General features: G+C 59.5%; 1 protein-coding gene across 2 annotated transcripts in view; it reads left to right on the forward strand.

Annotated features, from left to right (window-relative positions):
* DLG4 (discs large MAGUK scaffold protein 4) overlaps nt 1–26,405 on the forward strand; it is a 52,889-nt gene that overhangs the window by 25,839 nt on the left and 645 nt on the right. For both annotated transcript variants that reach the window (XM_082300535.1, XM_082300534.1), the window contains exons 8-19: nt 873–1,017; nt 6,156–6,294; nt 9,018–9,174; nt 10,236–10,338; nt 12,718–12,832; nt 17,481–17,657; nt 19,208–19,266; nt 20,720–20,767; nt 20,942–21,043; nt 23,001–23,173; nt 24,953–25,062; nt 25,867–25,958. In XM_082300535.1, coding sequence (XP_082156661.1) covers nt 873–1,017; nt 6,156–6,294; nt 9,018–9,174; nt 10,236–10,338; nt 12,718–12,832; nt 17,481–17,657; nt 19,208–19,266; nt 20,720–20,767; nt 20,942–21,043; nt 23,001–23,173; nt 24,953–25,062; nt 25,867–25,958 — 1,420 coding nt within the window. The remainder of the gene's footprint in view (nt 1–872; nt 1,018–6,155; nt 6,295–9,017; nt 9,175–10,235; nt 10,339–12,717; nt 12,833–17,480; nt 17,658–19,207; nt 19,267–20,719; nt 20,768–20,941; nt 21,044–23,000; nt 23,174–24,952; nt 25,063–25,866; nt 25,959–26,405) is intronic.

Genomic DNA, 26,405 nt, shown 5'->3' on the forward strand with positions numbered 1-26,405 from the left:
AATGTCCCCAAATGTCCCCAACATCCCCAACGTCCCCAATGTCCCCGATGTTCCCGATGTCCCCAAATGTCCCCAAATCCCCCAATGCCCCCGATGCCCCCAATGCCCCAAATGTCCCCAAATGTCCCCAAATGTCCCCAAATGTCCCCAAATCCCCCAACGTCCCCAATGCCCCCAATGCCCCAAATGTCCCCAGTGTCCCCAAATGTCCCCAAATCCCCCAATGTCCCCGATGTCCCCAATGTCCCCAAGTCCCCAATGTCCCCAAATCCCCCAATGTCCCCAATGTCCCCAATGCCCCAAATGTCCCCAAATGTCCCCAAATGTCCCCAAATCCCCCAATGCCCCCGATGCCCCCAAATGTCCCCAAATCCCCCAAATCCCCCAATGCCCCCAATGTCCCCAATATCCCCAATGTCCCAAATGTCCCCAATGCCCCCAAATCCCCCGATGTCCCCAAATGTCCCCAATGTCCCCAAATCCCCCAATGTCCCCAATGTCCCCAAATCCCCAATGTCCCCAATGAGCCCAATGCCCCCAAATGTCCCCAAATCCCCGATGTCCCCAATGTCCCCAACGCCCCCAAATACCAAATGTCCCCAAATGTCCCCAAATGTCCCCAAATGTCCCCAAATCCCCCAACGTCCCCAATGCCCCCAATGCCCCAAATGTCCCCAAATGTCCCCAAATGTCCCCAAATCCCCGCTGTCCCCGCAGGTGAACAACGTCAGCCTTGAGGACGTGATGCACAATGTCCCCAGTGTCCCCAAATGTCCCCAAATCCCCCAATGTCCCCAAATGTCCCCAGTGTCCCCAAATCCCCCAATATCCCAAATGTCCCCAAATCCCCCAAATCCCCGCTGTCCCCGCAGGTGAACAACGTCAGCCTGGAGGACGTGATGCACGAGGACGCGGTGGCGGCGCTCAAGAACACCTTCGACGTCGTTTACCTGCGCGTGGCCAAGGCGGCCGTGGGCACCCTGGGGGACGCCTACGGGCCCCCCGACGTCACCGGCTGTGAGCGGCGCGGGGAGGCGGCTTTGGGGCAAAAACGGGGGGTTTGGGGGGAAAAATGGGGGGTTTGGGGGGAAAAATGGGGGTTTGGGGGGAAAAATGGGGGTTTGGGGGGAAAAATGGGGGTTTGGGGCAAAAACGGGGGCTTTGGGGCAAAAACGGGGGGTTTGGGGGGAAAAATGGGGGTTTGGGGGGCAAAATGGGGGTTTGGGGCGGAAAAATGGGGGTTTGGGGCAAAAACGGGGGCTTTGGGGCAAAAACGGGGGCTTTGGGGGGAAAAATGGGGGTTTGGGGGAAAAATGGGGGGTTTGGGGGAAAATGGGGGTTTGGGGGGAAAAATGGGGGTTTGGGGGGAAAAATGGGGGTTTGGGGGAAAATGGGGGTTTGGGGGGGAAATGGGGGGTTTGGGGGAAAAATGGGGGTTTGGGTTAAAAAATGGGGGTTTGGGGGGAAATGGGGGTTTGGGGGGAACAATGGGGGTTTGGGGGGAAAATGGGGGGTTTGGGGGGAAAATGGGGGTTTGGGGCAAAAACGGGGGGTTTGGGGGGAAAAATGGGGGTTTGGGGGAAAAATGGGGAGTTGGGGGCAAAAATGGGGGGTTTGGGGGAAAAATGGGGGTTTGGGGGGAAAAATGGGGGTTTGGGGGGAAAAATGGGGGTTTGGGGAAAAATGGGGGTTTGGGGGAAAAATGGGGGTTTGGGGGGAAAATGGGGATTGGGGGGAAAAATGGGGGTTTGGGGGAAAATGGGGGTTTGGGGGGAAAAATGGGGGGTTTGGGGGGAAAATGGGGGTTTGGGGCAAAAACGGGGGGTTTGGGGGGAAAAATGGGGGTTTGGGGGAAAAATGGGGAGTTGGGGGCAAAAATGGGGGGTTTGGGGGAAAAATGGGGGTTTGGGGGGAAAAAATGGGGGTTTGGGGGGAAAAATGGGGGTTTGGGGGAAAAATGGGGGTTTGGGGGAAAAATGGGGGTTTGGGGGAAAATGGGGATTGGGGGGAAAAATGGGGGTTTGGGGGAAAATGGGGGTTTGGGGGGAAAATGGGGGTTTGGGGGGAAAAGGGGGTTTGGGGGGAAAAATGGGGGTTTGGGGGGGAAAAATGGGGGGATTTGGGTCAAAAATGGGGAGTTGGGGGAAAAATGGGGGTTTGGGGGAAAATGGGGTTTGGGGGAAAAATGGGGGTTTGGGGGGAAAATGGGGGGGGTTTTGGGGCGAAAAATGGGGATTTGGGGGAAAAAATGGGGGCTTTGGCGGGAAAAATGGGGCATTTGGGTTAAAAATGGGGCTTTGGGGCGGAAACGGGGGGTTTGGGGCAAAAACGGGGGGTTTGGGGGAAAAATGGGGGTTTGGGGGAAAAAATGGGGAGTTGGGGGGAAAATGGGGGTTTGGGGGGAAAAATGGGGGTTTGGGGGGAAAATGGGGGTTTGGGGGAAAAATGGGGGTTTGGGGGGAAAACGGGGGGATTTGGGTCAAAAATGGGGGTTTGGGGGGGAAAATGGGGGGTTTGGGGGAAAATGGGGGTTTGGGTTAAAAAATGGGGGTTTGGGGGAAATGGGGGTTTGGGGCAAAAACGGGGGGTTTGGGGCAAAAACGGGGGTTTGGGGGAAATGGGGGTTTGGGGGGAAAATGGGGAGTTGGGGGAAAACGGGGGGATTTGGGTCAAAAATGGGGAGTTGGGGGGAAAATGGGGGTTTGGGGCGAAAACAGGGGGTTTGGGGGGAAAATGGGGGGATTTGGGTTAAAAATGGGGCTTTGGGGCGGAAACGGGGGTTTGGGGCAAAAATGGGGGGTTTGGGGGAAACAATGGGGGTTTGGGGGGAAAAATGGGAGTTTGGGGGGAAAATGGGGGTTTGGGGGGGAAGGAATGGGGATTGGGGAAAATGGGGGTTTGGGGGGGAAATGGGGGCTTTGGGGCAAAAACGGGGGGTTTGGGGGGAAAAATGGGGTTTGGGGGGAAAATGGGGAGTTGGGGGGAAAAATGGGGAGTTGGGGGGAAAGATGGGGGGATTTGGGTCAAAAGTGGGGGGTTGGGGGGAAAAATGGGGTTTGGGGGAGAAAAATGGGGTTTGGGGGGGAAAATGGGGGTTTGGGGGAGAAAAATGGGGGTTGGGGGAAAAATGGGGTTGGGGGAAAATGGGGAGTTGGGGGGAAAAAATGGGGGTTTGGGGGGAAAAATGGGGGTTTGGGGGGAAAATGGGGGTTTGGGGGAAAACGGGGGGTTTGGGGCAAAAACGGGGGGTTTGGGGCAAAAAACGGGGGGTTTGGGGGGAAAATGGGGAGTTGGGGGGAAAAAATGGGGTTTGGGGGAAAAATGGGGGTTTGGGGGGAAAACGGGGGGATTTGGGTCAAAAATGGGGAGTTGGGGGGAAAAATGGGGGGGGTTGGGGCGAAAACGGGGGTTTGGGGGGAAAAATGGGGGTTTGGGGGGAAAATGGGGCATTTGGGTTAAAAATGGGGCTTTGGGGCGGAAACGGGGGGTTTGGGGCAAAAACGGGGGGTTTGGGGGGAAAAATGGGGGTTTGGGGGGAAAAATGGGGGTTTGGGGGGAAAATGGGGGTTTGGGGGGAAAAATGGGGGTTTGGGGGGAAAAATGGGGATTGGGGGGAAAATGGGGGTTTGGGGGAAAATGGGGAGTTGGGGGGAAAAATGGGGGTTTGGGGGGAAAAATGGGGGGATTTGGGTTAAAAATGGGGGCTTGGGGTTAAAACCAGGGAATTTAGGTTAAAAACAGGGAGTTTGGGGTTAAAAAAGGGGGTTTGGGGTGAAAAATGGGGGGTTTGGTGTGAAAAATGGGGGGTTTGGGTTAAAAATGGGGGTTTGGGGCAAAAATGGGGGGATTTGGGTTAAAAATGGGGGGTCAGGGGGGAAAATGGGGGTTTGGGGCAAAAACGGGGGGATTTGTGTTAAAAAAAGGGGTTTGGGGTTAAAAATGGGGGATTTGGGTTAAAAATGGGGGGTCGGGGGGAAATGGGGGTTTGGGGGGAGAAAGGGGGGTTTGGGGTAAAACCAGGGGGATTTGGGTTAAAAATGGGGGTTTGGGGTTAAAAATGGGGGGTTGGGTTTAAAACGGGAATTTGGGGTGGGACAGGACCTGGGCACCGTCCTTGTGTCCCCGATGTCCCCAATCCCTGATGTCCCCAAATGTCCCCAAATGCCCCCAAATGTCCCCAAATGTCCCCAAAGTCCCCAAAGTCCCCAAATGCCCCCAAATGTCCCCAAAGTCCCCAAATGTCCCCAAATGCCCCTAAATGTCCCCAAATGTCCCCGATGTCCCAAATATCCCAAATGTCCCCAAATGTCCCCAAATGTCCCCGATGTCCCAAATATCCCAAATGTCCCCAAAGTCCCCAAATGCCCCAAATGTCCCCAAATGTCCCCAAATGTCCCCAAATTCCCCAAATGTCCCCAATGTCCCCAAATGTCCCCAAATGTCCCCAAATGTCCCCAATGTCCCCAGTGCCCCAAATGTCCCCAAATGTCCCCGATGTCCCAAATATCCCAAATGTCCCCAAAGTCCCCAAAGTCCCCAAATGCCCCCAAATGTCCCCAATGTCCCCAAATGTCCCCAAATGTCCCCAATGTCCCCAAATGCCCCCAAATGTCCCAAATGTCCCAAATGTCCCCAAAGTCCCCAAATGTCCCAAATGTCCCCAAATGTCCCAAATGTCCCAAATATCCCAAATATCCCAAATATCCCAAATGCCCCCAAATGTCCCCAAATGTCCCCAAAGTCCCCAAATGTCCCAAATGTCCCAAATGTCCCCAAAGTCCCCAAATGTCCCCAAATGTCCCCGATGTCCCCAATGTCCCAAATATCCCAAATGTCCCCAAAAGCCCCCAAATGTCCCCAAAGTCCCCAAATGTCCCCAAATGTCCCAAATGTCCCCAATGTCCCCAAATGTCCCCAAATGTCCCCAAATGTCCCCAAAGTCCCCAAATGCCCCAAATGTCCCCAAATGTCCCCAAATGTCCCCAAATTCCCCAAATGTCCCCAAAGTCCCCAAAGTCCCCAAATGCCCCCAAATGTCCCCAATGTCCCCAAATGTCCCCAAATGTCCCCAATGTCCCCAAATGCCCCCAAATGTCCCAAATGTCCCAAATGTCCCCAAAGTCCCCAAATGTCCCAAATGTCCCCAAATGTCCCAAATGTCCCAAATATCCCAAATATCCCAAATATCCCAAATGCCCCCAAATGTCCCCAAATGTCCCCAAAGTCCCCAAATGTCCCAAATGTCCCAAATGTCCCCAAAGTCCCCAAATGTCCCCAAATGTCCCCGATGTCCCCAATGTCCCAAATATCCCAAATGTCCCCAAAAGCCCCCAAATGTCCCCAAAGTCCCCAAATGTCCCCAAATGTCCCAAATGTCCCCAATGTCCCCAAATGTCCCCAAAGTCCCCAAATGTCCCCAAATGTCCCCAAATATCCCAAATATCCCCAAAGTCCCCAAATGTCCCCAAATGTCCCCAAATGTCCCCGATGTCCCAAATGCCCCCAAATGCCCCAAAATGTCCCCAAATGTCCCCGATGTCCCAAATATCCCAAATGTCCCCAAAGTCCCCAAAGTCCCCAAATGCCCCCAAATGTCCCCAAAGTCCCCAAAATGTCCCCAAATGTCCCCGATGTCCCAAATGTCCCCAAATGTCCCAAATGTCCCCAAAGTCCCCAAAGTCCCCAAATGCCCCCAAATGTCCCCAAAGTCCCCAAAATGTCCCCAAATGTCCCCAATATCCCAAATGTCCCCGATGTCCCAAATGTCCCCGATGTCCCAAATATCCCAAATGTCCCCAAATGTCCCCAAATGTCCCCAATGTCCCCAATATCCCAAATGTCCCCAATATCCCCAAATGTCCCCGATGTCCCAAATATCCCAAATGTCCCCAAATGTCCCCAAATATCCCAAATGTCCCAAAATGCCCCCAAATGTCCCCAAAGTCCCCAAATGTCCCCAAATGTCCCCAATGTCCCAAATGTCCCAAATGTCCCAAATATCCCAAATATCCCAAATGTCCCCAAATGTCCCCAATGTCCCCGATGTCCCCTGACGTCCCCCTGTCCCCGATGTCCCCGATGTCCCCCGTGTCCCCAAATGTCCCCGCTGTCCCCGATGTCCCCTGAGGTCCCCCTGTCCCCAATGTCCCCCCCAGCCTACTCGGCCCACCTGGACTCGGAGCTGCCCCCCCAGAGCTTCCTGGGCCCCGAGTTCCCCCCGGCGCTGACCCCGACGTCCCCGCGCCGCTTCTCGCCCGGCCCCAAGGAGCTGCTGCCCGACGACGACGTGCCCAGGTGAGAGCCCGCGGTCACCTGGGGTCACTGGGGTCACCTGGGGTCATCAGGGGTCACCGGGGGTCACCGGGGTCATCAGGGGTCACCTGGGGTCATCAGGGGTCATCAGGGGTCACCGGGGTCACCTGGGGTCACCTAGAGTCACCCAGGGGTCACCCGGGGTCACCTGGGGTCACCGGGGTTACCTGGGGTCATCAGGGGTCATCAGGGGTCACCCGCGGTCACCTGGGGTCACCCGGGGTCACCTGGGGTCATCAGGGGTCACCTGGGGTCATCAGCGGTCACCTGGGGTCACCGGGGTCACCAGGGGTCATCAGGGGTCACCTGGGGTCATCAGGGGTCACCTGGGGTCATCAGCGGTCACCTGGGGTCACCGGGGTCATCAGGGGTCACCTGGGGTCATCAGCGGTCACCTGGGGTCATCAGCGGTCACCTGGGGTCACCGGGGTCACCTGGGGTCACCTGGGGTCATCAGCGGTCACCTGGGGTCACCTGGGTCACCTGGGGTCACCTGGGGTCATCAGCGGTCACCTGGGGTCACCGGGGTCACCTGGGGTCATCAGGGGTCACCTGGGGTCACCTGGGGTCATCAGGGGTCACCTGGGGTCACCGGGGTCACCTGGGGTCATCAGGGGTCACCTGGGGTCACCCGGGGTCACCAGGGGTCATCGGGGGTCACCTGGGTCACCTGGGGTCACCTGGGGTCATCAGCGGTCACCTGGGGTCATCAGGGGTCACCTGGGGTCACCGGGGTCATCAGGGGTCACCTGGGGTCATCAGGGGTCACCTGGGGTCACCTGGGTCACTCAGGGGTCACCAGAGGTCATCAGGGGTCACTTAGGGTCACCAGGGGTCATCGGGGGTCACCTGGAGTCACCTGGGGTCATCCAGGGTCACTCAGGGGTCACCAGGGGTCATCCGGGGTCACCAGGGGTCACCAGGGTCCCCAAAGGGTCACTCAGGGTCACACAGGGGTCACTCAGGGGTCATCAGGGGTCATCCAGGGTCACCAGGGGTCACCAGGGTCACACAGGGGTCACTCAGGGTCACCAGGGTCCCCAAAGGGTCCCCAAAGGGTCATCCAGGGTCACTCAGGGGTCACTCAGGGTCACCAGGGGTCACCAGGGGTCATCCAGGGTCACTCAGGGTCACCCAGGGGCTCCCCAAGGTTCTGTTCCCCACCTGAAGGTCCCCGAGGTGTCCCCGGGGTGTCCTGGGGGAATCCCGGTGGTGTCCCCTGAGTGTCCCCTGAGTGTCCCCTGAGTGACCCCTGAGTGTCACCTGAGTGTCCTCTGAGTGTCCTCTGAGTGTCCCTGAGTGACCCCTCACTGTCCCTGAGTGTCCCTGAGTGTCCTCTGAGTGACCCCTGAGTGTCCCCTCACTGTCCCTGAGTGTCCCCTGAGTGTCACCCTGAGTGTCCCCTCACTGTCCCTGAGTGTCCTCTGAGTGTCCTCTGAGTGACCCCTGAGTGTCCCCTCACTGTCCCTGAGTGTCCTCTGAGTGTCCTCTGAGTGTCCCCTGAGTGTCCCCTCACTGTCCCCTGAGTGTCCCCCTGTCCCTGAGTGTCCCCTGAGTGTCCCTGAGTGTCCCCTGAGTGTCCCTGAGTGTCCCCTGTGTCCCTGAGTGTCCCTCCCTGAGTGTCCCCTGAGTGTCCCCTGAGTGTCCCCTGAGTGTCCCTGAGTGTCCTCTGAGTGTCCCTGAGTGTCCCTCGCTGAGTGTCCCTGAGTGTCCCCTGTGTCCCTGAGTGTCCTCTGAGTGTCCCTGAGTGTCCCTCGCTGAGTGTCCCTCCCTGAGTGTCCCTGAGTGTCCCTCCCTGAGTGTCCCCTGAGTGTCCCCTGAGTGTCCCCTGAGTGTCCCTGAGTGTCCTCTGAGTGTCCCTGAGTGTCCCTCCCTGAGTGTCCCCTGAGTGTCCTGAGTGTCCCGAGTGTCCCTCGCTGAGTGTCCCTCCCTGAGTGTCCGTGGCTGAGTGTCCCTCGCTGAGTGTCCCTCACTGAGTGTCCCTCCCTGAGTGTCCCCTGAGTGTCCCTCGCTGAGTGTCCCTCGCTGAGTGTCCCTCCCTGAGTGTCCGTGGCTGAGTGTCCCTCGCTGAGTGTCCCTCCCTGAGTGTCCCTGAGTGTCCCTGAGTGTCCCTCGCTGAGTGTCCCTCGCTGAGTGTCCGTGGCTGTCCCTGAGTGTCCGTGGCTGAGTGTCCCTCGCTGAGTGTCCCTGAGTGTCCCTCCCTGAGTGTCCCTCGCTGAGTGTCCGTGGCTGTCCCTGAGTGTCCCTGAGTGTCCCTCCCTGAGTGTCCGTGGCTGAGTGTCCCTCACTGAGTGTCCCTCGCTGAGTGTCCCTGAGTGTCCCCTGAGTGTCCCTGAGTGTCCCTGAGTGTCCGTGGCTGAGTGTCCCTCACTGAGTGTCCCTCGCTGAGTGTCCCTGAGTGTCCCCTGAGTGTCCCCTGAGTGTCCCTGAGTGTCCCTGAGTGTCCCTCGCTGAGTGTCCCTCGCTGAGTGTCCCTCGCTGAGTGTCCCTCACTGAGTGTCCCTGAGTGTCCCTCGCTGAGTGTCCCTGGCTGAGTGTCCCTCACTGAGTGTCCCTGAGTGTCCCTGAGTGTCCCTCGCTGAGTGTCCCTCGCTGAGTGTCCCTGAGTGTCCCTGAGTGTCCCTCGCTGAGTGTCCCTCGCTGAGTGTCCGTGGCTGAGTGTCCCTCACTGAGTGTCCGTGGCTGAGTGTCCGTGTCCCTCCCAGGGACCCTCGGCGCATCGTGATCCCTCGCGGCTCCACCGGCCTCGGCTTCAACATCGTGGGTGGTGAGGACGGCGAGGGCATCTTCATCTCCTTCATCCTGGCCGGGGGCCCGGCCGACCTCAGCGGGGAGCTGCGCAAGGGCGACCAGATCCTCTCGGTGGGCACCCGTGGTGGCACCTGGGCACCCGCGGTGGCACCGGGGACAGCCCTGGTGGCACCGGGGGCAGCGGGGCCAGGGCGGTTCTGTTGCTTTTTGGGGCTTTTGTGTCACCACCATCGTCATCCTCACCGTGGGAAAGGCTCCAAAGCCACCCCCAGAGTGTCCCCAGAGTGTCCCCTTTTCCCAATTTCCCCCAATTTTCCCCAATTTTCCCAATTTTCCCCAATTTCCCCCAATTTTCCCCAATTTTCCCCAATTTTTCCCGGTTTTTCTCCTTTTTTTTTCCCTTTTCCCCCATTTCCCCTGTACCAAACTTGTCTCCAAATGTCCCCAAATGTCCCCAAATGTCCCCAAATGTCCCTTCCCTCCCCACCTTTTTCCCCAATTTCCCCCGTTTTTCCCACTTCCCCCCATATCCCAAATGTCCCCAAATGTCCCCAAATGCCCTCAAATTCCTCCAAATGTCCCCAAATGTCCCTTTCCCCCCGATTTCCCCCATTTTTCCCACTTTCCCCATATCCCAAATGTCCCCAAATGTCCCCAAGTGCCCCCAAATGTCCCCAAATGTCCCCAGACTTCCCCAAATGTCCCCAAATGTCCCATTTCCCCCTCTTTTTCCCCAATTTCCCCCGTTTTTCCCACTTCCCCCATATCCCAAATGCCCCCAAATGTCCCCAAGTGCCCCCAAGTGCCCCCAAGTGTCCCCAGACTTCCCCAAATGTCCCCAAATGTCCCCAAATGTCCCCAAATGTCCCCAAATGTCCCTTCCCCCCCCCTTTTTCACCAATTTCCCCCATTTTTCCCACTTCCCCCATATCCCAAATGTCCCCAGGTGTCCCCAAATGTCCCCAAATGTCCCCAAATGTCCCATTTTCCCCCCTTTTCCCCCCTATTTCCCCATTTTTCCCACTTCCCCCATATCCCAAATGTCCCCAGGTGGCCCCAAATGCCCCCAAACTCCCCCAGGTGGCCCCAAACTCCCCCAGGTGGCCCCAAACGCCCCCAGGTGGCCCCAAACGTCCCCAGGTGGCCCCAGACGTCCCCCCCTGTCCCCGCAGGTGAACGGGGTCGACCTTCGCGGGGCCACCCACGAGCAGGCGGCGCTGGCCCTGAAGAACGCGGGCCAGTCGGTGACCATCATCGCCCAGTACCGGCCCGAAGGTGCCACCCCCGGGTCCCCAGATGGCCCCACATGGCCCCAAATGGCCCCACATGGCCCCAGATCGCCCCAAATGGCCCCAGATGGCCCCAAATGGCCCCAAATGGCCCCAGATGGCCCCAGATGGCCCCAAATGGCCCCGGGGGTCCCCAAATGGCCCCAAATGGCCCCAGATGGCCCCAAGGGTCCCCAGATGGCCCCAAATGGCCCCAAATGGCCCCAAATGTCCCCGGGGGTCCCCAAATGTCCCCAGGGGTCCCCAAATGGCCCCAAATGGCCCCAAATGGCCCCAAATGGCCCCGGGGGTCCCCAAATGGCCCCAAATGGCCCCAAATGGCCCCAGATGGCCCCAGATGGCCCCAAATGGCCCCGGGGGTCCCCAAATGTCCCCGGGGGTCCCCAAATGGCCCCAAATGTCCCCGGGGGTCCCCAAATGGCCCCAAATGGCCCCAAATGTCCCCGAGGGTCCCCAAATGGCCCCAAATGGCCCCGGGGGTCCCCAAATGGCCCCGGGGGTCCTCAAATGGCCCCAAATGGCCCCAGATGGCCCCGGGGGTCCCCAAATGGCCCCGGGGGTCCTCAAATGGCCCCAAATGGCCCCAGATGGCCCCAAGGGTCCCCAGATGGCCCCAAATGGCCCCAAATGGCCCCAAATGGCCCCGGGGGTCCCCAAATGTCCCCGGGGGGCCCCAAATGGCCCCAAATGGCCCCAAATGGCCCCGGGGGGCCCCAAATGGCCCCAAATGTCCCCGGGGGTCCCCAAATGGCCCCAACCCCCCCCTCCGAGGTCCCCAGGGCTCCCGGAAGTGGCCCCAGAGGTGGCCCCGGGGCGGCCCTGATGTCCCAAATCTCCCCCAAATCCCCCCAAATCCTCGATATCCCGAATATTCCCGAACTGCCCCGAATCCCCTCCATGTCCTGAGTGCCCCAAACACCCCAAAAATCCCCAAAACCCCCCAAAACGCCCCAAAATCCCCAAAACGCCCCAAAACGCCCCAAACCCCTGTGCAGAGTACGGGCGCTTCGAGGCCAAGATCCCCCAAACTTCCCCGAATCCCCTCCATGTCCTGGGTCCCCTGAACCCCCAAAAAATCCCCCAAATCCCCCAAAACACCCAAAAATCCCCCCAAACCCCCCAAAATCCCCCCAAAACGCCCCAAATCCCGCAGAGTGCGGGCGTTTCGAGGCCAAGATCCCCCAAATATCCCAAACAATCCAAACATCCCCGAATCCCCTCCATGTCCTGGGTCCCCTGAACCCCCCAAAAATCCCCCAAACACCCCAAAAATTCCCAAAATCCCCAGAAATCCCCAAAACGCCCCAAAACGCCCCAAACCCCTGTGCAGAGTGCGGGCGCTTCGAGGCCAAGATCCCCCAAATATCCCAAACACCCCAAACTTCCCCGAATCCCCTCCATGTCCTGGGTCCCCCAAACACCCCAAAAATCCCCCAAACTCCCCAAAATGCCCCAAACCCCTGTGCAGAGTGCGGGCGCTTCGAGGCCAAGATCCCCCAAACTTCCCCAAATCCCCTCCATGTCCTGGGTCCCCCAAACTCCCCAAAAATCCCCCAAATCCCCCAAAACCCCCCAAAACGCCCCAAAACGCCCCAAACCCCTGTGCAGAGTACGGGCGCTTCGAGGCCAAGATCCCCCAAACACCCCAAACTTCCCCGAATCCCCTCCATGTCCTGGGTCCCCTGAACCCCCCAAAAATTCCCAAAAATCCCCCAAAACACCCAAAAATCCCCCCAAACCCCCCAAAATCCCCCCAAAACGCCCCAAATCCCGCAGAGTGCGGGCGTTTCGAGGCCAAGATCCCCCAAATATCCCAAACAATCCAAACATCCCCGAATCCCCTCCATGTCCTGGGTCCCCTGAACCCCCCAAAAATCCCCCAAAACACCCAAAACGCCCCAAAACGCCCCAAAACGCCCCAAACCCCTGTGCAGAGTACGGGCGCTTCGAGGCCAAAATCCCCCAAACTTCCCCGAATCCCCTCCATGTCCTGGGTCCCCTGAACCCCCCAAAAATCCCCCAAACTCCCCAAAACGCCCCAAAACGCCCCAAAATGCCCCAAACCCCTGTGCAGAGTACGGGCGCTTCGAGGCCAAAATCCCCCAAACTTCCCCGAATCCCCTCCATGTTCTGGGTCCCCTGAACCCCCCAAAAATCCCCCAAACTCCCCAAAAACCCCCCAAAACACCCAAAACCCCCCAAAATCCCCCCAAAACGCCCCAAACCCCTGTGCAGAGTACGGGCGCTTCGAGGCCAAGATCCCCCAAACTTCCCCGAATCCCCTCCATGTCCTGGGTGCCCCAAACTCCCCAAAAATCCCCCAAATCCCCCAAAACGCCCCAAAACGCCCCAAACCCCTGTGCAGAGTACGGGCGCTTCGAGGCCAAGATCCACGACCTGCGGGAGCAGCTCCTGAGCAGCAGCCTCGGCTCCGGCAGCGCCTCCCTGCGCAGCGACCCCAAGCGCGGCTTCTACGTGCGGTGGGGAGCGGGGCAGGGCAGCGGGGGTTGGGGGGGTTGGGGGGTTTGGGGGGGTTTGGGGGGTTTTGGGGATTTTTGGGGATTTTTGGGGATTTTTTGGGATTTTTTGGGATTTTTTGGGGATTTTTTGGGGATTTTTTGGGGGGTTTTTGGGGGATTTTGGGGGATTTTTTGGGATTTTTTTGGGGGATTTTTGGGGATTTTTTGGGTTTTTTTGGGGATTTTTTTGGAGATTTTTTGGGTGATTTTTGGGGTTTTTCTGGGATTTTTGGGGATTTTTTTGGGGTTTTTTTGGGATTTTTTTTGGATTTTTGGGGTTTTTTGGGGGATTTTTGGGGATTTTTTGGGGGGGTTTTGGGGATTTTTTTTGGGATTTTTTGGGATTTTTTTTGATTTTTTGGGGGATTTTTGGGGATTTTTTGGGGGGTTTTTGGGATTTTTTTTTTATTTTTTGGGGGTTTTTTGGAGATTTTTTGGGGATTTTTTGGGGATTTTTGGGGATTTTTTTTGGATTTTTTGGGGGATTTTTGGGGGTTTTTTGGAGATATTTTGGGGATTTTTTTTTGATTTTTTGGGATTTTTTTTTGATTTTTTGGGGGATTTTTTGGGATTTTTTGGGGGATTTTTTGGGGTTTTTGGGGATTTTTTGGGGATTTTTTGGGATTTTTTTTGATTTTTTGGGGGATTTTTTGGGATTTTTTTGGGGATTTTTTGGGGATTTTTTGGGGTTTTGGGGGATTTTTTGGGATTTTTGGGGATTTTTTGGGGGATTTTTGGGGATTTTTTTTTATTTTTTGGGGGATTTTTTTTATTTTTTGGGGGATTTTGGGGGGATTTTTGGGGATTTTTTGGGATTTTTGGGGATTTTTTGGGGGGTTTTTGGGGGATTTTTGGGGATTTTTTGGGATTTTTTGGGGGATTTTTCGGGATTTTTTGGGTTCTTTTTGGGATTTTTTGGGGGATTTTTTGGGATTTTTTTGAGGATTTTTTTTGAGATTTTTTGGGGATTTTGGGGGATTTTGGGGGATATTTTGGGGGATTTTTTTGGGATTTTTTTGATTTTGGGGTTTTGGGGTTTTTTGGGGATTTTTTGGAATGTTTTAGGGATTTTTTGGGGTGTTTTGGGATTTTTTGGGACTTCTTGGGAATTTTGGGGGTTTCTTGTGAATTTTTGGGGGATTTTTTGGGGATATTTTGGGGATTTTTGGTGAATTTTTTGGGATTTTTGGGATTTTTTGGGATTTTTTTTTATTTTCTGGGGATTTTTGGATTTTTTTTTTTTTTTATGAATTTTTTGGGATCTCTTGGTATTTTTTGTGATTTTTTGGGGGATTTTTTGGTGACTTTTTGGGATTTTTGGGATTTTTTGGGACTTTCTGGGAATTTGGGGGATTGTTGGGGGATTTTTTGTGACTTTGTTGGGGGATTTTGGGGATTTTCTGGGGATTTTTTAATGATTTTTTGGGGATTTTGGGGGGATTTTTTGGGATTTTTTTGGGATTTGGGATTTTCTGTGAATTTTTAGGGATTTTTTGGGGATTTTTTGCAAATTTTTTGGAGGATTTTTGGGGATTTTTTTGGGACTTTTTTGGGATTTTTTTGGGATTTTTTGTGAATTTCTTGGGGGATTATTTGTGAATTTTTTGGGGGATTTTTGGTGAATTTTTGGGGGATTTTTGGTGAATTTTTTTGGATTTTCTGTGAATTTTTGGGGATTTTTGGGATTTGGGGACGTTTGGGGGCATTCGAGGGGATTTGGGGGAAATTGCGATTTTTTGGTGGGGGGGGGGATATTTGGGACCTTGAGGGACACTGGGCTGAACTGGGACGGACTGGTTTATACTGGGATGGACTGGGATGGACTGGTTTATACTGGGATGGACTGGGACAGACTGGTTTATACTGGTTTATACTGGGATGGACTGGGATGGACTGGTTTATACTGGGATGGACTGGGACAAACTGGTTTATACTGGGATGGACTGGGCTGAACTGGTTTATACTGGTTTATACTGGGATGGACTGGGATGGACTGGGCTGAACTGGTTTATACTGGTTTATACTGGGATGGACTGGGATGGACTGGGCTGAACTGGTTTATACTGGTTTATACTGGGAGTGACCTTGGGGAGGTGACCCAGAGGTGCCACCCCAGGGCGCTCTTTGTGACAAGGCCAAGGACGTGGGGGCGACACTGGGGACACTGGGATGGACTGGGATGGACTGGGCTGAACTGGTTTATACTGGGATGGACTGGGCTGAACTGGGCTGAACTGGTTTATACTGGTTGACACTGGGAGTGACCCCAGAGGTGCCACCCCAGGGCGCTCTTCGACTGTGACAAGGCCAAGGACGTGGGGGCGGCACTGGGGACACTGGGGTGGACATTGGGAGCACTGGGAGTTACTGGGACAAACTGGGATGAACTGGGACGAACTGGGATGAACTGGGATGGACTGGGATGAACTGGGATGGACTGGGATGGACTGGGATGAACTGGGATGGACTGGGAGCTGCCCAGGTGGCCCCAGGGAGAGGACAGAGGTGACCCAGAGGTGCCACCCCAGGGCGCTCTTTGTGACAGGGCCAAGGACGTGGGGGCGGCACTGGGGACACTGGGCTGAACTGGGCTGAACTGGTTTATACTGGGATGGACTGCGATGGACTGGGATGGACTGGGATGGACTGGGGGTGTCGCAGACGGCCCTGGGGAGGTGACCCAGAGGTGCCACGGAGGTGACCCAGAGGTGCCACCCCAGGGCGCTCTTCGACTACGACAAGGCCAAGGACGTGGGGGCGGCACTGGGCTGAACTGGGCTGAACTGGGCTGAACTGGGATGGACTGCGATGGACTGGGATGGACTGGGATGGACTGGGATGGACTGGGATGGACTGGGGGTGTCCCAGACGGCCCCAGGGAGGTGACCCAGAGGTGCCATGGAGGTGACCCAGAGGTGCCACCCCAGGGCGCTCTTTGTGACAGGGCCAAGGACGTGGGGGCAGCACTGGGGACACTGGGATGGACTGGGCTGAACTGGGATGAACTGGTTTATACTGGGATGGACTGGGCTGAACTGGTTTATACTGGTTGACACTGGGAGTGACCCCAGAGGTGCCACCCCAGGGCGCTCTTCGACTGTGACAAGGCCAAGGACGTGGGGGCGGCACTGGGGACACTGGGGTGGACATTGGGAGCACTGGGAGTTACTGGGACAAACTGGGATGAACTGGGACGAACTGGGATGGACTGGGATGAACTGGGATGGACTGGGATGGACTGGGAGCTGCCCAGGTGGCCCCAGGGGGAGGACAGAGGTGACCCAGAGGTGCCACCCCAGGGCGCTCTTTGTGACAGGGCCAAGGACGTGGGGGCGACACTGGGGACACTGGGATGGACTGGGCTGAACTGGGCTGAACTGGTTTATACTGGGATGGACTAGTTTATACTGGGATGGACTGGGATGGACTGGGGGTGTCCCAGACAGCCCCGGGGAGGTGACCCAGAGGTGCCACGGAGGTGACCCAGAGGTGCCACCCCAGGACGCTCTTCGACTACGACAAGGCCAAGGACGTGGGGGCGGCACTGGGGACACTGGGGTGGAATGGGCTGAACTGGTTTATACTGGGATGGACTGGGATGGACTGGGCTGAACTGGGATGGACTGCGATGGACTGGGATGGACTGGGATGGACTGGGGGTGTCCCAGACGGCCCTGGGGAGGTGACCCAGAGGTGCCACCCCAGGGCGCTCTTTGACTACGACAAGGCCAAGGACGTGGGGGCGACACTGGGCTGAACTGGGCTGAACTGGTTTATACTGGGATGGACTGGGATGGACTGGGATGGACTGGTTTATACTGGGATGGACTGGGATGGACTGGGATGGACTGGGGGTGTCCCAGACGGCCCCGGGGAGGTGACCCAGAGGTGCCACCCCAGGGCGCTCTTCGACTACGACAAGGCCAAGGACGTGGGGGCGGCACTGGGCTGAACTGGGCTGAACTGGTTTATACTGGGATGGACTGGGATGGACTGGGCTGAACTGGGATGGACTGCGATGGACTGGGATGGACTGGGATGGACTGGGGGTGTCCCAGACAGCCCCGGGGAGGTGACCCAGAGGTGCCACGGAGGTGACCCAGAGGTGCCACCCCAGGACGCTCTTCGACTACGACAAGGCCAAGGACGTGGGGGCGGCACTGGGGACACTGGGATGGAATGGGCTGAACTGGTTTATACTGGGATGGACTGGGATGGACTGGGCTGAACTGGGATGGACTGCGATGGACTGCGATGGACTGGGATGGACTGGGGGTGTCCCAGACGGCCCTGGGGAGGTGACCCAGAGGTGCCACCCCAGGGCGCTCTTCAACTACGACAAGGCCAAGGACGTGGGGGCGACACTGGGCTGAACTGGGCTGAACTGGGCTGAACTGGTTTATACTGGGATGGACTGCGATGGACTGGGATGGACTGGGATGGACTGGGGGTGTCGCAGACGGCCCCGGGGAGGTGACCCAGAGGTGCCACCCCAGGGCGCTCTTCGACTACAACAAGGCCAAGGACGTGGGGGCGGCACTGGGCTGAACTGGGCTGAACTGGTTTATACTGGTTGACACTGGGAGTGACCCAGAGGTGCCAACCCCAGGGCGCTCTTCGACTACGACAAGGCCAAGGACGTCGGGTTCCTGAGCCAGGCCCTGAGCTTCCGCTTCGGGGACGTCCTGCACGTGCTGGACGCGTCCGACGAGGAGTGGTGGCAGGCGCGGCTGGTGCTGCCCCCGGCACAGCCCCCCGACATCGGCTTCGTGCCCAGCAAGCGCCGGTACCGCACTGGGAGCACTGGGAGGGCACTGGGAGGGCACTGGGAGGGCACTGGTTTGTACTGGGAGGGCACTGGGAGCACTGGGAGTGGTGGCAGGCGCGGCTGGTGCTGCCCCCGGCACAGCCCCCCGACATCGGCTTCGTGCCCAGCAAGCGCCGGTACCGCACTGGGAGCACTGGGAGGGCACTGGGAGGGCACTGGGAGGGCACTGGTTTGTACTGGGAGGGCACTGGGAGCACTGGGAGTGGTGGCAGGCGCGGCTGGTGCTGCCCCCGGCACAGCCCCCCGACATCGGCTTCGTGCCCAGCAAGCGCCGGTACCGCACTGGGAGCACTGGGAGGGCACTGGGAGGGCACTGGGAGGGCACTGGTTTGTACTGGGAGGGCACTGGGAGCACTGGGAGTGGTGGCAGGCGCGGCTGGTGCTGCCCCCGGCACAGCCCCCCGACATCGGCTTCGTGCCCAGCAAGCGCCGGTACCGCACTGGGAGCACTGGGAGGGCACTGGGAGGGCACTGGGAGGGCACTGGTTTGTACTGGGAGGGCACTGGGAGCACTGGGAGGGCACTGGGATGGCACTGGGAGGGCACTGGGAGCACTGGGAGGTTACTGGGAGGGCACTGGGAGGGCACTGGTTTCTACTGGGAGGGCACTGGGAGGTTACTGGGAGGGCACTGGGAGCACTGGGAGGGCACTGGGATGGCACTGGGAGGGCACTGGGAGCACTGGGAGGGCACTGGGAGGGCACTGGGAGCACTGGGAGGTTACTGGGGGGGCACTGGGAGCACTGGGAGGGCACTGGGAGGGCACTGGGAGGTTACTGGGAGGGCACTGGGAGCACTGGGAGGGCACTGGGAGCTCCAGGAGAGCACTGGTTTGTACTGGGAGCACTGGTTTGCACTGGGAGGGCACTGGGAGCACTGGGAGGGCACTGGGAGGGCACTGGGAGCTCCAGGAGAGCACTGGTTTGTACTGGGAGCACTGGGAGGGCACTGGGAGCACTGGTTTGGACTGGTTTGTACTGGGAAGGCACCAGGAGGGCACTGGTTTGAACTGGTTTGGACTGGTTTGGACTGGGAGGGCGCTGGGAGCCAATGCTGGAGTGTTCAATGGGGTTCAAGGGCACTGGGAGCACTGGGAGCACTGGGAGCACTGGGAGGGGATTTGGGGATACTGGGAGGGGCTGGGAGGGCACTGGGATAGACTGGAAGTGACTGGTTTGTACTGGGAGCTGCTCTTGGGGGGTCACCGGGGGTTACTGGGAGGTAACTGGGGTGAACTGGAGTGAATTGGTCTGAACTGGGGTGAACTGGTGTGAACTGGAATGAACTGGTGTGAACTGGTGTGAACTGGGGTAAACTGGTGTGAACTGGTGTGAACTGGTGTGAACTGGTGTGAACTGGGGTAAACTGGGGTAAACTGGTGTGAACTGGTGTGGACTGGTGTGGACTGGTGTGAACTGGTGCAAACGGGTGTGAACTGGTCTGAACTGGTCTGAACTGGTGTGAACTGGTGCAAACTGGTGTGAACTGGTGCGAACTGGTGTCCCCAGGGTGGAGCGCCGGGAGTGGACGCGGCTCAAGGCCAAAGATCGGGGCCCGGGGGCTCAAGGTGGGACCCCAAAAACGCCAAAATTTGCCCCAAAAATTCCCCCCAAAAAATTCCCCCAAAATCCCTCCCGAAATCCCCAAAAACCCCAAAGCCAAAAAAACCCTGAAACGGCCCCGAAAAAATCCCAAAAAACCCCAAAACCAACCAAAAACCAAAACAGCCCCAAAATATCCCCCAAACCCCCAAAATTCCCTCAAAACCCCAAATTTCCCCCAAAATCCCCCCAAGGCCTCAAACTGCCCCCATAAAAACCCCAAAAATCCCAAATTTTCCCCAAAATCCCCAAAACTCCTCCCAAGAAACCTCAAAAAACCCTGAAAATTCAAAAAATCCCCCAAAATTCCCCAAAACCCCTCGAAAATCCCCCCAAAATCTCCCCCCCAAAAACCCCAAAATCTCCCCCCAAAACCCCCAAAATTTCCCCCCAAAAAAACCCAAAATCTCCCCCAAAACCCCCAAAATCTCACCCCAAAAAACCCCAAAATCTCCCCAAAAACCTCCAAAATCTCCCCCAAATCCCCCAAAATCTCCCCAAAAACCCTTCAAATACCCCAAAATTCCAAAAATGCCCCCAAATCCTCCCCAAATCCCTAAAAAACCCCTTTAAAAGCCCCCAAAATCCCCAAAAAAACCCCCCCAAATCCCGAAATCCTCCAAAATCTCCCAAATCCCCTTCAAAAATCCCAATTCCCCCCAAAATCCTCCTCAAAAAAACCCCCATAAAATCCCCAAAATCCCCCAAATCCCCTCCGGATCCCCCCAAATCCCCCCCAAAAACCCCGAATCCCCAAAAAGCCCCGAATCCCCCAAAAAGCCCCGAATCCCCAAAAACCCCGAATCCCCCAAAAAGCCCCGAATCCCCAAAAAGCCCCGAATCCCCAAAAAACCCCGAATCCCCCCAAAAAGCCCCGAATTCCCCAAAAAGCCCCAAATCCCCCACAAAGCCCCAAATCCCCCAAAAGCCCCGAATCCCCAAAAAGCCCCGAATCCCCCAAAAGCCCCGAATCCCCCAAAAGCCCCGAATCCCCAAAAAGCCCCGAATCCCCCAAAAAACCCCGAATCCCCCAAAAAGCCCCGAATCCCTCAAAAAGCCCCGAATCCCCCAAAAGCCCCGAATCCCCCAAAAAGCCCCGAATCCCCAAAAAGCCCCGAATCCCCCAAAAGCCCCGAATCCCCAAAAAGCCCCGAATTCCCCAAAAAGCCCCAAATCCCCAAAAAGCCCCGAATTCCCCAAAAAGCCCCGAATCCCCAAAAAGCCCCGAATCCCCCAAAAAGCCCCAAATCCCCCAAAAAGCCCCAAATCCCCAAAAAGCCCCGAATCCCCAAAAAGCCCCGAATCCCCCAAAAAGCCCCAAATCCCCAAAAAGCCCCAAATCCCCCCAAAAAGCCCCAAATCCCCAAAAAGCCCCGAATTCCCCAAAAAGCCCCAAACAGCCCCAAATTCTCCCCGCAGGCCGCGAGGACGCCGTGCTGAGCTACGAGACGGTGACGCAGATGGAAGGTGAACCCCGGGAATTCCCCCCAAGCCCCCGGGATTTGGGGATTCCCCCGCCCCGAGTTCATCCCGGGGGGGCTCCCGAGCCCCCGGGAATTCGGGAATTTGGGGATTTTTGGGGATTTTTGGGGATTTTTGGGGATTTTTGGGGATTTTGGGAATTCCGCCCCTCCCCCCCAGTTCACTACGCGCGGCCGATCATCATCCTGGGCCCCACCAAGGACCGCGTCAACGACGACCTCCTGTCCGAGTTCCCCGAGAAGTTCGGCTCCTGCGTCCCCCGTGAGTCCCGGCGGGCACCTGGGCACACCTGGGCACACCTGGGCACACCTGGGCACACCTGGGAGTGATTTGGGGCACACCTGGGGGCACCTGGGCACACCTGGGGGCACCTGGGAATGATTTGGGGTGCACCTGGGGGCACCTGGGAGTGATTTGGGGCACACCTGGGGGCACCTGGGCACACCTGGGGGCACCTGGGAGTGATTTGGGGCACACCTGGGGGCACCTGGGCACACCTGGGGGAGATTTGGGGCACACCTGGGCACACCTGGGCACACCTGGGCACACCTGGGAGTGATTTGGGACACACCTGGGGGCACCTGGGCACACCTGGGGGCACCTGGGAGTGATTTGGGGCACACCTGGGCACAGCTGGGGGCACCTGGGCACACCTGGGAGTGATTTGGGGCACACCTGGGCACACCTGGGCACACCTGGGGGAGATTTGGGGCACACCTGGGGGCACCTGGGCACACCTGAGACACACCTGCGGGCACCTGGGAGTGATTTGGGGCACACCTGGGCACAGCTGGGGGAGATTTGGGGCACACCTGGGCACACCTGGGCACACCTGGGGGCACCTGGGAGTGATTTGGGGCACACCTGGGCACACCTGGGCACCCCTGTGGGCACCTGGGAATGATTTGGGGTGCACCTGGGGGCACCTGGGGGAGATTTGGGGCACACCTGGGCACACCTGGGGGCACCTGGGCACACCTGGGACACACCTTCGGGCACCTGGGAGTGATTTGGGGCACACCTGGGCACAGCTGGGGGCACCTGGGGGTACTTGGGCACACCTGGGACACAGCTGGGCACAGCTGGGCACACCTGGGGGAGATTTGGGGCACACCTGGGGGCACCTGGGCACACCTGGGCACACCTGGGGGAGATTTGGGGCACACCTGGGGGCACCTGGGCACACCTGTGGGCACCTGGGAATGATTTGGGGTGCACCTGGGGGCACCTGGGGGAGATTTGGGGCACACCTGGGGGCACCTGGGCACACCTGGGGGCACCTGGGAATGATTTGGGGTGCACCTGAGGGCCCCTGGGGGCACCTGGGGGAGATTTGGGACACACCTGGGCACATCTGGGAGTGATTTGGGGCACACCTGGGAGCACCTGGACACATCTGGGCACACCTGGGCACGCCTGTGGGCACCTGGGAGTGATTTGGGGCACACCTGAGGGCACCTGGGACACAGCTGGGAGTGATTTGGGGCACACCTGGGGGCACCTGGGGGTACCTGGGGGAGATTTGGGGCACACCTGGGCACACCTGGGGGCACCTGGGAGCACCTGGGCACACCTGGGGGAGATATGGGACACACCTGGGGGCACCTGGGCACCCCTGTGGGCACCTGGGAATGATTTGGGGTGCACCTGGGGGCACCTGGGGGAGATTTGGGGCACACCTGAGGGCACCTGGGACACAGCTGGGAGTGATTTGGGACACACCTGGGAGCACCTGGGCACCCCTGGGGGCACCTGGGAATAATTTGGGGCGCACCTGGGGGCACCTGGGCACAGCTGGGAGTGATTTGGGGCACACCTGGGGGCACCTGGGGGAGATTTGGGACACACCTGGGGGCACCTGTGGGCACCTGGGGGCACCTGGGGCACACCTGGGAGCACCTGGGGGAGATTTGGGGCACACCTGGGGGCACCTGGGCACACCTGGGGCACCCCTGAGACACACCTGGGCACACCTGGGGGAGATTTGGGACACACGTGGGGGCACTTGCGGGCACCTGGGCACACCTGGGACACACCTGGACACACTTGGACACACCTGGGGGCACCTGGGGCACCCCTGGGACGCCCCTGGGCACAGCTGGGCCCCATTTATCCCCCGTGTGAGGGACGCCGCCTGTCCCAGGTGCCCCCAGGTGTGCCCCAGGTGCGCCCAGGTGTGCCCAGGTGTGCCCGGGCGTGCCTCACCTGTGCCCCGCAGACACGACGCGGCCCAAGCGCGAGTACGAGGTGGACGGGCGCGATTACCACTTTGTGGCGTCGCGGGAGCGAATGGAGAAGGACATCCAGGGCCACAAGTTCATCGAGGCCGGGCAGTACAACAGCCACCTGTACGGCACCAGCGTGCAGTCCGTGCGCGAGGTGGCCGAGCAGGTGAGGGCACCGCACCGGGGGCACCCGGGGGCACCTGGGCACTGCCGGGGGGGGCAGCTGGGGGGAGCTGGGGGCACCTGGGACACACCTGGGGGCACCTGGGCACTGCCGGGGGGGGCAGCTGGGGGGAGCTGGGGGCACCTGGGACACACCTGGGGGCACCTGGGGGCACCTGGGCACTGCCGGGAACACCTGGGCACTGCTGGGGGCACCTGGGATACACCTGGGGGCACCTGGGGGCACCTGGGCACTGCTGGGGGCAGCTGGGGACACCTGGGGGCACCTGGGACACACCTGGGGGCAGCTGGGGGCACCTGGGGATACACCTGGGATACACCTGGGATACACCTGGGCACCGCCGGGCACACCTGGGCACTGCTGGGGGCACATGGGGACAGCTGGGGGCACCTGGGATGCACCTGAGAGCACCTGGGGGCACCTGGGACACACCTGGGGGCACCTGGGCACTGCCGGGGGGACCTGGGGGCACCTGGGGGCACCTGGGGGCACCTGAGCACTGCCGGGCACACCTGGGCACTGCTGGGGACAGCTGGGGGCACCTGGGACACACCTGGAGGCACCTGGGGGCACCTGAGCACTGCCGGGGGGGGCAGCTGGGGGGAGCTGGGGCACCTGGGACACACCTGGGCACCGCCAGGCACACCTGGGCACTGCTGGGGGCACCTGGGACACACCTGGGGGCACCTGGGGACACCTGGGCACCGCCGGGCACACCTGGGCACCGCTGGGGGCACCTGGGAGCACCTGGGATGCACCTGAGAGCACCTGGGGGCAGCTGGGAGCACCTGGGATACACCTGGGGGCACCTGGGGGCACCTGAGCACTGCCGGGCACACCTGGGCACTGCTGGGGACAGCTGGGGGCACCTGGGACACACCTGGAGGCACCTGGGGGCACCTGAGCACTGCCGGGGGGGGCAGCTGGGGGGAGCTGGGGCACCTGGGACACACCTGGGCACCGCCAGGCACACCTGGGCACTGCTGGGGGCACCTGGGACACACCTGGGGGCACCTGGGATACACCTGGGCACCGCCGGGCACACCTGGGCACCGCTGGGGGCACCTGGGACACACCTGGGGGCACCTGGGATGCACCTGAGAGCACCTGGGGGCAGCTGGGAGCACCTGGGATACACCTGGGGGCACCTGGAGGCACCTGGGCACCGCCGGGCACACCTGGGCACTGCTGGGGGCACCTGGGGGCAGCTGGGACACACCTGGAGGCACCTGGGCACTGCTGGGGGCAGCTGGGGACACCTGGGGATACACCTGGGCACCGCCAGGCACACCTGGGCACCGCTGGGGGCACATGGGGATAGCTGGGGGCACCTGGGCACCGCCGGGGGGGGCAGCTGGGCACTGCCAGGGGCACCTGGGGGCAGCTGGGACACACCTGGGGGCACCTGGGCACCACCAGGAACACCTGGGCACTGCTGGGGGCACCTGGGATACACCTGGGATACACCTGGGGACACCTGGGCACCGCTGGGCACATCTGGGGGCACCTGGGGATACCTGGGGTACTTAAGACACACCCAAGGCTCACCTGGGCACACCTGGGGCACGTTTAAGACACACCTGGGCACACCTGGGCACACCTGGGCACACCTGGGCACACCCGCAGGGGAAGCGCCGCATCCTGGGCGTGTCTGGGGACACCTGGGGGTACCTGTGCCGCACCTGGGCGTGGTCTGGGCATGTCCTGGGCATGTCCTGGGCACACCTGGGCACAGGTGTGCTCAGCCGGTGCCACCCGCAGGGCAAGCACTGCATCCTGGACGTGTCGGCCAACGCCGTGCGGCGGCTCCAGGCGGCCCAGCTGCACCCCATCGCCATCTTCATCCGCCCCAAGTCCCTGCAGAACGTCCTGTGAGTCACCTGGGCACACCTGGGCACACCTGGGGGCACCTGGGGACACCTGGGGGCACCTGGGGCACACCTGGGGACACCTGGGACACACCTGGGACACACCTGGGGGCACCTGGGCGCACCTGGGGGCTCCTGGGACACACCTGGGGACACCTGAGACACACCTGGACACACCTGGGCACAGCCCAGGATCCATTTTGGGTGGAATTCGAGGGGTTTTAGGGGCGCGGTTTGGCCCAGAGGGAAACTGAGGCAGGAGGGGGCGTGGCCAGAGCGAGCAGGGCTCCTTTGCATAATGGGTGGGGCTTGTTTGAGCCGCTCGGTGGGCGTGGCTTTGTGATTGACAGGTGTGCCGGGGTGGGCGGGGCTTTGTGGATGGAAACGGTTCCGTGAATGGGCGGGGCTTTGTGAATGACGTCACGGCGTGGGGGGGGGGGCTGTGAGGGGCTGTGGGCGTGGTCCTGTGTTTGGGGGCGGGGCCCGGGGTTGGGGGCGTGGCCCGGGGTTTGGGGGCGTGGCCCGGGGGTTTTGGGGCGGGCCCCTTGGGTTTGGGGGCGGGGCCCGGGATTTGGGGGCGGGGCCCTTGGATTTGGGGCGTGGCCCGGGGTTTGTGGGCGGGGCCCGGGGTTTGGGGCGGGGCCTTGGGGTTTGGGGGCGGGGCCCGGGGTTGGTGGGCGCGGCCCGGGATTTGGGGGCGGGGCCCTTGGATTTAGGGCGTGGCCCTGGGTTTGGGGGCGTGGCCCTTGGGTTTGGGGGCGTGGCCCTTGGGTTTGGGGGCGTGTCCCGAGCCGGCCCCGCCCCCAGGGAGATCTCCAAGCGCGTGAGCGAGGAGCAGGCGCGGAAAGCCTTCGACAGAGCCACCAAGCTGGAGCAGGAGTTCACCGAGTGCTTCTCGGGTGCGCGCCTGCAACGGCCCCAAACCCGCCCGAAACGGCCCCAAATCCGCCTGGGAACCCTCAAAAACCCCCAGAATCCACCTGGGAACCCTCAAAAACCCCCAGAATCCACCTGGGAACCCCCAAAAACCCCTCAAAACCCACCCCAAAACACCCCAAATCCATCCTGGGAACCCCCAAATTCCCCCAGAACCCACCCCAAAACACCCCAAATCCGCCTGGGAAACCTCAAAAACCCCCAGAACCCACCCCAAATCCATCCTGGGAACCCCCAAATCCACCTGGGAACCCCCAAATCCACCTGGGAACCCTCAAAAACCGCCAGAATCCACCCCAAATCCACCTGGGAACCCCCAAAATCCACCCTGGGAACCCCCAAATGCCCCCAGAATCCACCTGGGAACCCCCAAAATCCACCCCGGGAGCACCAAAATCTCCCCAAAATCC

This window comes from Coloeus monedula (genome assembly GCF_965178545.1).
Source record: "Coloeus monedula genome assembly, chromosome: 40".
Taxonomy (NCBI): Eukaryota; Metazoa; Chordata; class Aves; order Passeriformes; family Corvidae; genus Coloeus; species Coloeus monedula.